The 15981-nt window shown below is 28.9% G+C and overlaps 1 protein-coding gene across 25 annotated transcripts in view; it reads left to right on the top strand.

The window, feature by feature from the left end:
• Positions 1–15627, top strand: part of LOC105213141 (TLD domain-containing protein 2) — a 154902-nt gene extending 139275 nt beyond the window's left edge. For 23 of the 25 annotated variants that reach the window (XM_054225432.1, XM_011185714.3, XM_054225431.1 and 20 more), the window contains 4 exons: positions 13518–13639; positions 14409–14568; positions 14642–14811; positions 14960–15627. In XM_054225432.1, coding sequence (XP_054081407.1) covers positions 13518–13639; positions 14409–14568; positions 14642–14811; positions 14960–15095 — 588 coding nt within the window. In that variant the 3' untranslated portion in view covers positions 15096–15627. Of the gene's footprint in view, positions 1–1518; positions 2293–9293; positions 9446–13517; positions 13640–14408; positions 14569–14641; positions 14812–14959 lie in introns of those variants that run through there. The other 2 variants (XM_029040958.2, XM_029040957.2) reach the window with 2 other exon arrangements.
• Positions 15628–15981: the final 354 nt, after the last annotated feature.

Genomic DNA, 15981 nt, shown 5'->3' with positions numbered 1-15981 from the left:
AACTAAATCATATGATTTATACCTGAATTTTAAAGAAAAAATTGGAGTGTAATTGCATGTGAAAATGTTTTCGTACATCATTGAATAAGATTTAAAACATGAAAAGTCAAATACAGAACACCGTAACTCAGATTTGAAGTGAATATCCTAGATCTTCATACGAAAATAAATTACAAAACTTGTTTGAAAACTTTCAATCAATCTTGTGAACATTTTTATTATAGCAGTCTAATTAACATAAAACATATCGAACTGTCATATAAAAATATTGAAAAAATAAGCTTTGTTTCCGTTTTGAAAATATTTTTTTTTTTAATTATAAGGTTTTCAAAACCGAAATCAATTGAAATTTTTCATAAAAGTAGTGAGTTATTCAGCTGGAAAACAAACTTTATATCATTATTAGAGTAATATGAATATTCGAACTTCATTGAAAAGATCATTTCATCCAATAAAACTACAAAACTTTTAATGTTTATGTTGTTGAAAGAAGTTCAGCTTGAAAAAACATATGTAAAATTTTCGAACTGTGATTCGCTAGTGATTTCAATCATCCGAAATTCAATATAAGAATATTAAAAAACACGAAATATTTTCATATATATTCAAATATATTATTATCCTTACTAAGTTAATCAATCTTCGAATTATTTCGAATATTCGAAATTCATTTAAAGAAATCTTTTAAACAGTTTTCGAAATCGATTCATGATATATTTTCAGTTTTATTACTTCCTCTCAATCGTCGATTTTTCAAAGATTTGGAATTTTCCAAATTAACTTTGACGGAACTTTAAAAAAATTCTAACCAATTCGGTATTGTAAAATAAATATTTATTTTAAATTTTTAATGTTTTTATTATCACCTTTTTTTAGAGCAAAACTAAATTGAATTAATTTAAATCCGATCAGTCTTACTTAACCGCATAAACAGTAAACTAAAGTACATTACTTTCAACTTTATTGCCATAAAATTATCTAAAAATAATTAAAAAAAAAAAAATTATTAAACACTTGCTACTACATGTGCGCACACAACTGCGCGCCGTAAGTAAATATCATAATTTTAATTAAATAAAGAAAACAATTGAAATGAGTCGCAAAACAAATAAAAAAATGTAAAAACAAATATAAAGTGCAAAAGCAAAACAAACCGGCAATTTAAAAGGTGCCTAGCACGGTGTGGTATTTAACACACACATATGTATATATGAATATATATTGTATATACATATATAAGAGTACTTGAGCTAATGCAAAAAAATTTGCGATTTTTATGATTTTACCTCATTGTTGTTTTTTGCGCGCGCTCAGCAGCTCAACTGAGCGCAGTGCTGTGAGTATGTCAACACACACACTCACAAGCAGGTAAGCCATTGAAGTGCAGCGTGTCGGTGTAAACTGATGCTGCCAATTCTTGCATGCCTTCGCTCATAACAATAACAACAATCACTGGTCAGACAGTCTGTCAGCCGATTAGGTTAGTCGCTCCGTCAAGCAGACACAACAGCAAACTGGCTGAAAATACAACAGTCAGATGCAACTCGCCGCGAGCCAGCGCTCGCACAAGCAGTCTCCGAGACCACCCTTCACTCGGCTCAGACGCGCTGATTGAGCAACAGTTTGTGTTGAATTGTAGAAGCTAGCAGACAGCTTTAGCGGAAAGCGCGGCAAATCGTGTTGCCACCGTTAACTGTTAATTTCTAAACAAATTTGAGCATTTAGCAGCTGTAACGCTTAACTGACCGATTGACTAACGCCAAATAAAAAGCAGTTAAAAAACCAAAAAAGAAAAGAACGTGCACAGTTAACTGTGTTAGTGGCACAAATTCGCCAAAAAAAGCAAAAATAAAGATTTTAAATATTATCGCAGCTGCCGTGGCATTCCACTTGAATAGCGTGCGAAATTATCACAAAAAGCGTTATCTTATCAGCAATTAACACTCCAGCAGAAAGACCCCCTGTAGCAGTGCGCTTAATTAAGTTTAAAGTTCAACCGCGCGATAATTGGTGATAAATCGCAATTTTAATGCGTCTTTGCATTCGAAATAATTGATAAAAAGTGATTGTGCGTAACTTTTTTGTTCAAAGAAAAATAGGCGGCTACACTGCCGCCACAAATATTATTAATATTATTGCAAAGCAATTGTAGATTCATATTACTCTGCTGCGCACAGGGTGGTGTATAAGTAATATTCCGTATTATCTATAGATCGCCGCTAAAAAGTTAAGCCAATCGAAAGCGACTTAAAGATGTGTGAATTGGCGCTTAATCCAGCGCTGCGGCGCGAGGTAATTACACATTATTTAGAAATTTAAATATACAGTGCTAATATAAAAAATAAATAAAAACGAAGATGAATCGTAAATATGAGTGTTAGGAAAAAGCATTTTTTATGAAATATTCATTTTATAAAAATAAAAAAAATATTTCAATTTAAGTTATATCATTACAAGTTTAAAAAAAAATGATGATTTAGTTATGCAAAAAGGTCAGCAAAACAATGTTCAATATTTGCCTTTTAAAAGAAGCGATATAACTTATATATTTCAATAAAGTATTTTTCTGCAAATATTATATTTTATTTATATTTCTTTAAAAACAAAATTAAATGTGAAAAATTTAAAAAAAAAATTAATTTTTATATTATATAAATTTCAAAATATCCATTTTTTAATTTAAACCAATTGCTTCGTAAAATATTGAACTGAGATAATATTTTGAAGAAATTAAAATATTTATTTTATTTAATATTTAAATTTATTAATATAGTTAATTTAAATGAAACTATTTTGCCATTAAAAATCATTTTTAGGTAAAGCAATCTTTTTGAGTAGAGAAATTGTCGATAAAATCCACTTTGATGCAAAAATAAAAAAAAATCTGGAATTTTTGCATTTTAACATTATTTAAATTGAAATAAAATTTAATTTTGTTTCATTAAATTTTTTTAGCTGAAGTTTCTATAAGAAAGTATGCTACAAACGTTTCCAAATATATTCAATTATGACTTTCTGATTTATAGTATACCAGTTGCTTGTGCGATTCGACACTCTGCAATGTCTAGTGCAGCGAATCGTCTATTTATTGAAATTAACCATTTTTGCCAACATTTGCACTTAATTAAGACCAATAAAAAGTCTTAACTAATATAGCATTATGAAGTCATACTGCATACCTTTCAAGGAAACTTTATTAAACAAAATTACATTTAAGCAAACGCTTTGACCAACAACTAGCTTCCTGCTAAACGCTACACTGAATTCACTTTCTGATAATATTTCAGCGAACATCGTACAATATGTGTTATTGTCTGTATATGTATATACTCATTTGTATATATATATAATATATTAAACAACAACCACGTATGCGTATATATGTCGAGTTGCTTCCCGCCACTTTGTTGTGCTTTGATTTAGAATTTTTAATTGAAACGTGCACAAACGAAAGTCAAGGCCACTTCTCGCGAACTTTCATGCACATTTATACTACATCTATATGTATGTAGATATGTATATAATAATATAAAGATATATATTTTTGCACATGTTTGAACTTTGTTCCGACACAGCGTTAAATGCATAATTCATAAATGCATAGCATATGCGAGTATACATATACCTGAATATATGCGTGTATGTATATTTGTATGAAAGAAGTGTAGCAAAAACAAGCAAATTTTAATCACATTTCCCCCTTTATTACATCACTAAATGGAGTGGAATGTAAAAGAACACTTTGTGTAGTCAATTTGTATGAGCGTGAATGTTGTAGCCCAACGGCAAATCAATCCCAAAATTTTATTTAATTTTTGTCTTTAAAATTTCAATTTATATATAATCTAAACACATTATATTATTTATATTTCTATCTTTGTATAAAATTTTATTTTGCATATGTTATTATTATTATTATTACTATTGCTAATATTTTTAATTAATATTTTTATTATTATTTTTTTTTATCGATTGCGGCCTAGTATTAATTTTTATCCACAATAAAAATTTTAGTTGATTTTTATTAGAATTTTGTTGAAAAAATTAAAATTTTGCCTATCGGGGTTTCTCTATATACAAACATACATATATATGTACGGTAAACATTTTCACTTCATTTTTATATATAAAAAATATTTCCATGGTCAATTTACGTTCAATTTGCTGGACTTTAATGCTTTCATAATTGCACTTTTTGTTTTTGCCTTTTTATTGCGCTTACAAACATTGAGTAGTTGAGGCATACATTTGCACTAATATTTGTAACGGTATATATAGTACATACATATATGTATATGTATGTTCATATATTTGTTATTATATAAGCTTCTTGTCCTAATGCAATTTGTGTCTTCCTGTGTGGCGCTAGTGCTACGCGTCGTATGAGTAATGCGCTTATAAGAACATAATAGGTGAACAAAATTACTCATACGCCCAGCACTTAATTTTTCCCTCCCTATTATTTTTCTAAGAAATTGTGAGAAATAATATTTTTCATTACAACACGAAAACAGTGACGCAACAACTTATCAGATAACCATCATTTGCACATTGTTTACGTGTTTAAATGCTGACGTATATTTCCAATGAAAACTATGCCAGTGCTCTTAGCGGGAATTCTAATAAAACAGAAATTCTACAATTGTTAAAGTTCCCCCGCTAAATGCACGTGCAACTACGAATTAATTAAGTCTGCTTTCAAACACAAATTTTTTGCTCTTTTTTATTATCATCTGCCTGTTGCTAGTAAAACGCATTGATATTCCCACACTCATTAATTTTTTCTAATGTAAAAAATACATATTTAGACTTCACTCGCATTGCCTGTAATGCAGCAACTTCTATAGCGTAATTGATTTGATGACGTGGCAGAAGTTAAAAACAAAAAAAATATGAAAAATCAATACCTCAAAGTCACTTATTTGTAGATATCGACGCTGAAACAATTCATAACAATAAAAATAACAAAAACAAAAAAATCACAACTGCCAGGTAATTGGCACTTTGTCATTGCCACAGAGAAGCGCGCTCACACATTGACAGCTGGGAGTGCAAAACACTGTGATTTGTCCAATCAAATGTCACATTACACACACACACAAACACACGCATATCTGTGTAAGCAATCAATTACAAATGCCAATATGCCAGCTGTTTTCTAAGTAATACTCTATTATTATGTGGAGTGGTTATTGCTTTTTATCATTAGTGGGTGTGTTTGCATTAAATATTAATAGCAGATGCTGATATTTGAAGTGGTGCGTGAAGAAATCGAATAAAGTTTGCAACATGATTTTTTCAGAGATTTTTAAACTATTTTCTATTATTTTTTATTGGAAATACATGCAAAAATATTTACACATGGATGTTGGATGTCTGTTCCACGCATGTGTGTTACTTTGCTAATTTTGAACATGATCTAAGCAATTTTGTGATGTCAATGCAAATGAGGAATTAACACATCTTCCCTATAATAGATTCAGTAAATTCCAATGTGGTTTCAGCGAAAAATTGTTATGTGACCAATCGTTGCGGTATGCATAATAATAATTGAAAGTTAATGAGTAGCTTAGATTGGAAGAAATAATACAAAAAATTCAGGTGATTTTTATGCGGCGGGTTTGGTGTTTTATAAAGCGGAAAACGAGCTACTATTGAGTTTAAAATAGAAAATGATTTTAAATTGAGAGAAACTAAAATAAAATAAAATAAAATAAAAATAAAGTAAAAATAAAATAAAATAAAAATAAAGTAAAAAATAAAATAAAATAAAATAAAATAAAATAAAATAAAATAAAATAAAATAAAATAAAAATAAAATAAAATAACAATAAAATAAAATAAAAATAAAATAAAAGAAAAATAAAAATAAAGTAAAAAATAAAATAAAATAAAATGAAATAAAATAAAATAAGATAAAATATAAAATGAAATGAAATAAGATAAAATAAAATGAAATGAAATGAAATGAAATGAAATAAAATAAAATAAAATAAAATAAAATGAATTAAAATAAAAATAAAAATAAAAATTAAAATTAAAATTAAAATGAAAATGAAAAATAAAAATAATTTAAATGTTTAATTTTTATGGAAATTTTTTTTTTTATTAATATGTAATAAAAAAGTTAACAATTGATTCTAAAAACATATTTAACTTTAAAAAAAAGAGAAAAATGAAGAAATACTCTACTACTACTACTACTACTCCATTGACTTAAAAAATACTAAAAATAAATAATTTCGAATAATATATGAAAAAGCGATAATTTTTTACACCTAGGAACCATAAGACAATATTTAACAATTGTTTATAAAGAAATTATATTTATGAGCTGTTGCAATTGTCTTTAAAACAAAATCAAAATATTTAGTTTAAACTGCGTAACAATACGTAAATTGTAACACCCAAACACGACTTGTCACTGTCACACCTTTTCCTTTACCAAAATAGAAACTGTCACACCTAATTGCACAAGTAATCACAGCAGTATTCGTATTGACATTTAGCGCATAAACTTTGCATTTCGCAAATAATTCAACAGCATAATGAGAATTCATCATTAGCGGAAAAACTATTCTTCTAATTTGTGGCAGCTAATTAGTTTGTCAAACACTTGACAAATACATGACAGTGCCGCTCGGGCAGTTAGAGTTAATATTTGACACATTTTATTCACAAACAAATTGTCTTGAAGTGATTGTTTTCAGGTGTGTAATCTTATGAAAAGTGTTATAATTTGTGTCATAGAAAGTTCTCAGTATTTACAATGGTGTGAAGTAATTTTACTTAACAGAGTGTTGCTGCACTTTGACAGCTAATATGGTAGGTAACTCAACTAAGTATGGGTGCAAACCATAGTTACTAAATTAAGGTAAAAAAACAACTACTTGTAAACTGTATTATTTGAGATGATGAAAATCGAAAAAAAATATAAAGTAATCGAATTTTGTTTTAAAATCTTATGTATATGCTGTTACTTATGCGATTTGTGCCGTGTATTGAACTCTTCAAGTGGCGTTTGCCCAAGGGCTCGCATTTAAGTGATAAACAATGCAAAAGCAAAAGTAAAAAATTAAAAAAACATATTCTCTTTATATTTCGTAGTAAATAATAAGTATCAATATGCAATTAACGGCATATAATTTTGTATGAAGGCTCACATGGTATTGCAACAGTAATACGTCCATCAATCTCAATTTGTATGGCTTCAGCGCTGCTGTCATCAGTTCTCATATGTACACAAAAGTCACAAGTGCACACATACATATGTATAATGCCTTGTTTACACCACTTCAATTATAGCAAAATCGCAATGATATTCAACCCTGATTGCTGGCGGCGGTCACCAACAGCGAGTGCATTGAACGCTTTAAACGTTTGTAGCAAAATACAAATAACAATAATAAGAATTCAGGGCTTTTCACCAACACTAACGGTTCAACTATTAACTATATTTTCTTGTTATTTATTTATTTGCTTGTTGACATATTGTCATTTTTGTTGGCTTGTTTGCATTGTTTGCAGCAAATGTCGAAAACAATTTCGACGCTGAAGTTTTTAATTTATTAGCTTTATTCAAGCACATATTTCATCATATAGTATGTACACAAACACATGTGAAACAGATAACCGTTATATGTATTAAATCGTCTGTGTACACACTAAATTTATTGCGATGATCTCATCGATGCCACTTTTGATACTTATTACCAAGCGCTTATTTAAATGAGTGCCGACAAACGTGAAATCAGTCACATGCTGCACATTATATGAGCCATCGGTGCTGATCATATCTGATGTTCTCTGGTTCACATAAGCCATCAGTGCCGAACACATTTGGTATTATGGATTTTGTGTCAAAAAATTGTGCTGCCAAAATAGCAAATGGAAAAAAATTTACCTTTTTTATAGTAAACCACTCAATAATTTCATATTTGTCTCATAAATTGTGTGAAGTAGTGGAAAAGAACTTATCCAATCTCACTTTTATCAGTATGAAAAAATTCATAAACAACTACCGTCTATAAAAACTTAAAAATAAAACAATAAAAGCAAATCTGAAGCAGCTTTTCCATCACTATTAGCTTGGCGCCTAACATAACTGTTGTCATAAATCAGTTTTATAATAGTATTTTTACGCTAATATTTTTTGATTTGGAAGCCTACAAATTTGTTTTTAATATTTTAAGCTGTCACATTTTATTGCGCAATATCTTTACTAGACGTAGTTGTTTAAGTTGAGTTGTCAACCGATCACAATTTCTTTCACATTGATTAGAATTCTTGTATGCAAATATATTTATGATAAGAGTAAAATAATAAACTTAAAAATATAGTTTTATTTCCAAAATTAATTACAAAATCAAATTCTGTTTCGATCACCTCGTTTATTGTTACTGAATATTAGGGGGGTTCATAATCGGTTTCAAAGATGTTTTTATGAAGAAAATATGTATATTTACATGAAGTTTAGTGCCTTCAAATTTTTTTTACTTAAATAAAGTTTTTTTTTTTTAATTTTCTAAACCTGAAATAATTTTTCAAAATTGCATATTAATATTTATCTCAAGTTCAGTACCTAAAAACGATTTCCAATATCCTTTGATGAATTTCTTGTAAAACAAAATTTATAGGCAATAGAATCTGAATAATTCTTTTGAACATCCCTAACTGAATAAGTCAATTCCTACCACCAACGTAATTAAAAAATACAGTGTAAACAAACAAATTATAAATTATTTTTATCATCAATTGGCCTTTAATAGTCCTTCAAAGTTGACTGATAAGCGTAACAAACTTAATTTTCCTTAACCCCAACAACTACATGTTTACATATTTAAACTAACTAAATAATCGATCACCCTAGCGCTAACTTAAGTGCTGATAGCCACTTTTACTACCCTTCAATAATTACATACATACATCACTACTTCGTCACTTGATTTGCTTTGCTACGGTCTGCTTATATCGAACACCACGAATCGCGTGCGAATTTCAATTATTTTTAATTTTATAACCAATTGAGTGGCGCTTATCACTAATACGGTTCACTACAGTGATTCGCGTTGAGTTATCCAACTACAAAGTGTCATCTTAGTCATTGTGAAATAATGAATACATATAAACTTTAATAGCTATAATTATAAATATTTCCCCAATAATAAAAAGTCCAAAATACCGCGTACACACTCCTCTCTCAACAACTTTCGTTCACTATCTCTGTGTTGCGGCATTACCATTAGATAACAACTTTGCACTCGCCAAAAACAACTCGAGTGGAAAAAAGTAACTGTGCTTTATTTAAATAGCCGCTACTTAGGCTAGTCAATTCAATAAACAAGTAGTCATTCGAAGTGTTAACAACATGGTGAAAGGTTCATTTCTCGAGCGTTATACGGAAAGGCGCCGTAGCCTGCTCTCCTGGCGGCGTCGCAGCAGTGACGTGAGTGTACTCATTATTAATTCGAGTGTTTTGTGAAAATAATAATACTTTTTAGTGCATATAACTACCGATTGTTCGATTGTCATATGTGAAGCAGTCAATTTAGTGAGTGTGGTGCGCAAATGTGTTTGAAATGGTTGCACGTAGTGCAAAACGTGCTCTGGAACACGCGAGCATTTTGAAATATGTGAATCATTGTTCTTGATTATTTTTTCCCATATTATTTAAAGCAAATGAGATGATAAGCAGGAAAGCGTCAGAAAATTTGTTCTAGTCATGTTTTGTGATTTTCGTATTTGTTAATATGGATCAGTAGCTATCGTAAAATGTTGTAGTTGTTTCGCAAATAACTTTAAAATAATGCCTTGGTCGTATAATAATTCTGATTTGCTTCGCTAACAGCAATTCAACCGTTATGAGAATTGTCAAAAAATAATTTTACTTACTATCTCATAGATTACATAGTTCTGGAGTGAAGTACAAAAAAAAATCGTTAATAAATAAGATTGCAAAAAAGAAGTTAAAAGCTTAAATTTAAAATTTTAAATGAGTGAAATATATTTACCAAGCTAGATGATTTATATCTCCCTACTTTCAAATGACAAATTGCCATCAAAAACTGATTAACTGAAAAACTGCTGAAATAAGTGAAGAACCACAATCATCTCCTATATAAATAGTATTTATAGTATTTCCAAGTTAGTAACAGTGATAACATAAATACACATTTATTTTGCGGTTTCAGCCAATTATTATTATGTCTCCAGCTGTTCACTGTTGCTATCAGCTTTCAATAGATAAAATATACACATAAATTTACGCACAAAGTCTACGTCTATTTTTGGGACGGAATCACTAATTACCAACTGTTTTTTTTTTTTTGGTTTTATGGTTGCTGATTCATAAATATGTCCTCCCATTGAGACTATAAGTAGATTATTATCGATTTATGGACTTACGGTGTTATGAAATTATAACGGGGTGGCATTTTCTCTCATACATGTAGATACATAACAGTCTAAATACATGCGTACATACATGGTTTATGTTAATTCGGTCAGACATAAAAAAATACGTTAAAAAATGTTCTTTCTCTGCGCTACAGTATTGTATATTACGTAATCGTCACGTATTACGTATTTGTAGATAGTTTAACTAACTATTGCATATTAATTTTTGTTCTTAGTTCATACAACTTACAATTGAATATTGAACTGATATAATATATACATCTATCTACTAATTACTTTCCTAATTAGTTTTGTTATTATGACAAAACAAAAAAAAATCATGACAAATGTTTGTAATTACTTCATTTTTCGCTAAACATAAAATTGCTATTATCGCACATTTTCAAAGGCTTATGGCGTAATGAAAAAAAAAAATGAAAAAAAGGACACCTACAATTCCGTTTAAACTAACACATTTTTATGTAGAACACAATCTCAAAAATTACTTCCTTTTATTTCCTTTTCGTATATGTGGCAACCCCATTTCAAAAATTTGCCTGGTAAAACATTCTTCCGAAAATTTTCGTAAGCACCGCTTTGGCGCCCAACTATTTGCAATATTAAAAGAATTTTATTATTATTTTTAAGTATGGTAACTCTTCCAAAATATGTCTCAATTAAGACTTTCCTTTACTTAGGAAACTCTTGTTTTACAAGTCACATATTCGACACATTTTAATATTTTACTATGTTTTTGACAATTGGCAACTCTTTTATGAGGATTTTCGATTTAAAATTTCTATAATACTATATATTTCAACTGTTTACTATACATTTTTGAATACTTTACGCAATTTAAATTTATTCAAAAAGATAAAAATCCTGATCTATTATTTTCATATATAACTATAAAAGCAATTAAATATTTTTATTATTTATTAATTATTGTATGCGTGTGTAAAGATGATATCGATTAGGTATCAATTATTCGAATTGTTCCACCAATCTGTGTAAGAGTTATTTGTTTACATTTTCCTTTTACAAGCAGGTGTGTAATATTTAATTATTTATCCGTTTTTTATTGTGAGTAACTCTTGTTTACAACGCTGTAGGCTAATGCCTTGGCGTTCTATCAATAATGCCAAAGTAAATATTTTCAATTAATTTCAACAAACCACAGAAAATTATATAAATTGGCAAAGTGACAGCACTTGACAACTTTAATCCTGTGAATATGATGAATTAAAATTTGTAAGCCTATCCAATTGCCAGTTACTTATTATTAATACCTCAGAGTATTGTGTAAGTACCTGGGCGCATTGCATATTGAGTGTATTTTGAAAAATGTATTTTTCTTTAACACTTCAATTGTTTGACGGTAGAAATGAAAGTTGCCACTTATATTTCGAGTGACACTCGTAAGCATATTTATATAAACAATTAATTAAAGTCTTATGCAATTTTCTTCTTGGAAAAAGTGTATTAACAGCAACACTTGTGCTTTTGTTTACAACTAGTTGAAAATAAGTTGAAGTATTACATGGTATTTATTATTTATAACAACTTTTTATCAACATTTTGGTGTAAAAATACTTGAGTCGACTAATCGACGTCAATTATATGCCACATTTCACGTGTTTCGTTGGCATGTGAAACTAATAAAAAAATAAAATGAAATACAAATTAATTGTATTTATAAAGATAAATACTTCACATTTTGCTGCACTTAACTATTATCTGTGGCATTTGAAAAAATTTGCTTAATTAAATTACATACATATATTTTATTGTATAATGAGTATGCGCTGCACTTGTTACAAATTTATCTTTTATAAGTTTATTTTCAAAATATTTTTTAAATTTCTTTATAATTATTCATTACTCTTTTAAACGAAATATCTATACATTCTTTGTTTTTTTTACGTTTTTTTTTTAATAACGTAACGTATTATTTTCATAACTGAAAAACAGAATATTTATTTTTAATTTCTTGCACTGCGCTTAGGGTATGCCCGTTATTTAATCGCACTAGCACCAAGAAAAATTATGGAAAATTGTGCTATATATGTTTTTGTGCTAAATACATACGTACATATGCACACAAAGCAATATTTATGTATTTAAAGTTGTATGAGAATATCTTTTTTTTTTAAACTTTCACCGAAGACAGCACCAAATGGCACAGTTATCAATATTTTTTGTTGCACCAAGTGATAATAAATTGAAACATTATACTGTTGTGCTACATTTTGTGAGAGCATCAATATTATTGTAGAGATTTTAAAAATAAAAAACAATATTTCTAAATATTTAAATACTTATTCATATATTATTGCAATTTAAAAAATAAATAATTTCTAATTTTTTTCAATCTTTTTTTAATTAAGTAATTTTTCTTTTAATTTTTTTTCATTTTCAACAACTGTTTTTGCTGTGCTCCTAACTTATAAATATTTTAGCCGAAATTTTAATAAAATAATAACATCAGTTCATAGCTAAAATATTTTTTTTTGCTATTTTTTTTTTTGTATCTATATACTATTTTATTTATTATTACTGTATTTTATTTATTAGCAACAATCAAAATTTATAAAATATATATATTTTTTCTATTTTTAAAAATTATTAGTCGCACATTCTAATTCTTTATTTATTTAAATATGTAAGTTATAAATATTTTTAATTTGTAGCTACTTTTATGTATATTATATATTTATAATTATTATATAATTGCTAATTTGTATTAATTTTCACCTTTTAAGTCAGAACAAATGTGTTGTAATTTTGTAATTTCACCTTACTGTACTATATATATTCACATATATATGTATGTAATATATCACTAAATAATCACGCAGTATTTATTAGCCACGTCTTACACCGTTATATTTGTGATATTCGCAAATTGCTTCACTTAATTAATTAATTCAATTGAATTGAATTTCATTGATTTGGTTTGATTGATTGATTGATTGACGAAGTAATTGTAACTACATATTTGTTTTGCTAGGTTATGTTTACTACTTTCTTCCTTAACCCCCACAAATACACTTACATTACGACGCTTTTTACAATAACAATTGAGAATTTACTAATTCGTTTTCTTTAATTTTTCTGTACAGGTGTTGTCTATGAGCACAGATGATTATCGCAAGGCTTCATTATTCGCAACCGGTTCCTTTGACTTGGACTTCCCCATACCAGATTTGATTGGCACAACAGAAATTCTCACAGAAGAGCATCGGTAAGTGATTAAGGGATTTATGTTTAAGATAATTAAGGCTAATGAATTGAAGCAAAAAAGGAATCGAGAAAACTAGAAAAAATTGCATAAAGTTCTCTAAAACCTATTTAAGTAAGAATTATTAAGAGCATAACTCAGTTTTGAGTTTTTTGTTTCTACAATACTGTTTCTGGGGTTTATATTGTCTAATTTTCCATGCTCAATTATCAATACTTTGTATTAATTATTTTTTCATTAATTGGATAAATTAATTAAAATATTTTGTGAACCCCTTTTTCTTCTATATATATATATATGTATATATACACGTGTTATCAAAAAAATAATAAAATTTACATATAAGCAAGCAAACCATTTGAAAGTGTATTATAATGAAATTTTTAATTATCTAACTCATTTGATAAGTCAACGTTGATTAAATCTTCAAAACATTCAATTAACTGCGCATGTTTCGCCATTTTCAAATAAATTTAATTAAAACTGCAATTTAATTTTTTTGACGTAAATGTGAGCATACATTCATACATACATATCTACATAAAGCGAGCCTTTATTAAAAGCTCATATGATTTGCATAATGATTCGTGTATTAATTATAAAAAAACCAAATATGTATGTCTATATAAATGTATAAAATGCATTTACGTTGTTTTCAAGCTCAATGTAATTAACTAAATGTAATTAAGTGTATTTGATGTCACAGAAAACGTTGCCATTTAGTAGCATGACACAATGTAATTTGGAATTTTTTTACTCCTCGCCCGTGTAGTGAAAAACTTTGTGGACATCTCCCCGCACGCGCCGAAGGCTATTCGTGGTCATTGATATTCAGCACCTCCCAGCATGGCTTCTCGCTGAACTCGCTCTACCGAAAGATGCAGAAACTCGAGAGTCCAATACTAATCGTCATACAAGATACAGATAATAATGTGAGTACGCTGGAATATATATTTTTTGTGCTGAAATAATATTTGTTTAACAAATTCATTTTGGTTTTTCTAGGTCTTTGGCGCATTAACGTCCTGCTCCCTACACGTGTCCGATCACTTCTACGGCACCGGCGAATCGCTGTTATACAAATTTAATCCCAGCTTTAAAGTGTTCCATTGGACCGGCGAGAATTTATACTTCATTAAGGGCAATATGGAGAGCCTGTCGATCGGTGCTGGAGAGTAAGTACTTGAATGAAGTTTTATTAATTTTTTTTTTACTTAAACAAAAAAATGTTTTCTGAATTTATATAATTTTAAATTATTTAAATTCATATTATATTTATACCATTCTCTATTTAATTAACCGCTTTCTTTCTGCTCATTCCAGCGGTCGCTTTGGTCTATGGCTGGACGGTGACCTCAATCAAGGGCGTTCACAATCCTGCAGCACATATGGCAATGAGCCACTGGCACCGCAAGAAGACTTTGTTATCAAAACACTCGAATGCTGGGCATTTGTTTAAGATTTTTTAGTGAAAACATAAAACAAAAATATTATTAAAGCTAAACTATATTATATTTATAATTAGTGGAGAAATGAAAAATATCAAAGAAAACAAGAGCAAGCATATTTAACTACGTGTATCACCCAATTTAAGAGGAAAACAAAAAACGGAAATCAGCAAATGCAAGCGAAGCGAGACTTCTCAAAGCCGTGCGATTGAAGTGGTGAAAACAACAGCAACAACAAGCAAGTAATAGTGCGACCAGCGGCAAACTGTGGCAACGCTGCGGCGAAAGCAGAAATAACACGTCTGCAAAAACAAAAGCAAAAAAGCAAAATAAATTTACAACTAAAACTACGTTAAATATAAGTTAATCATTATTATAATAATTAAGCATTAAGCAAGCGCTATTAAGCAAATCATTTCGAACGAAAGCAAGAATTGTTATTATTTTTATACATTCGGATGCAGAACATTTTGAAATCACCCAAGCAGCTCAAAGCGTCAAATGTTACCCTGAAAAGTGGCATTTGAGTTTAAAAAAATAAAAGAAGAATAAACACGCCGGAGTAGCGAGACATGCATACAAAAGTACACACACACATATTTTCATACACACATAAAGACATACAACATTACAAATGCACCAATCAAGCGCTAAGCATATTATAATTTTGTGCGAATTCTTCACCAACACATTTTCATGAATGCTGTGTCATTGCTTTATTTAAGGTATTATGTATTAATGCTACAACAAAAATGTAAAAGTAGACTTTTCGAAAAACGTTTATTTTGCCATATTTCGTGAAAAGGCCTCCTAAAAGTGATGTAACTGTGTGGCAACTTTGCTCTCAAGCGACTATTTGTTTCTTCACATAGTTTACCGCTACTTTTGGGAGGCTGC

The sequence above is a fragment of the Zeugodacus cucurbitae genome, chromosome 2 (assembly GCF_028554725.1).
Source record: "Zeugodacus cucurbitae isolate PBARC_wt_2022May chromosome 2, idZeuCucr1.2, whole genome shotgun sequence".
Lineage (NCBI taxonomy): Eukaryota > Metazoa > Arthropoda > Insecta > Diptera > Tephritidae > Zeugodacus > Zeugodacus cucurbitae.
The sequence above is the reverse complement of the archived record's forward strand: the minus strand, read 5'-3'. Positions and strand labels throughout refer to the sequence as shown.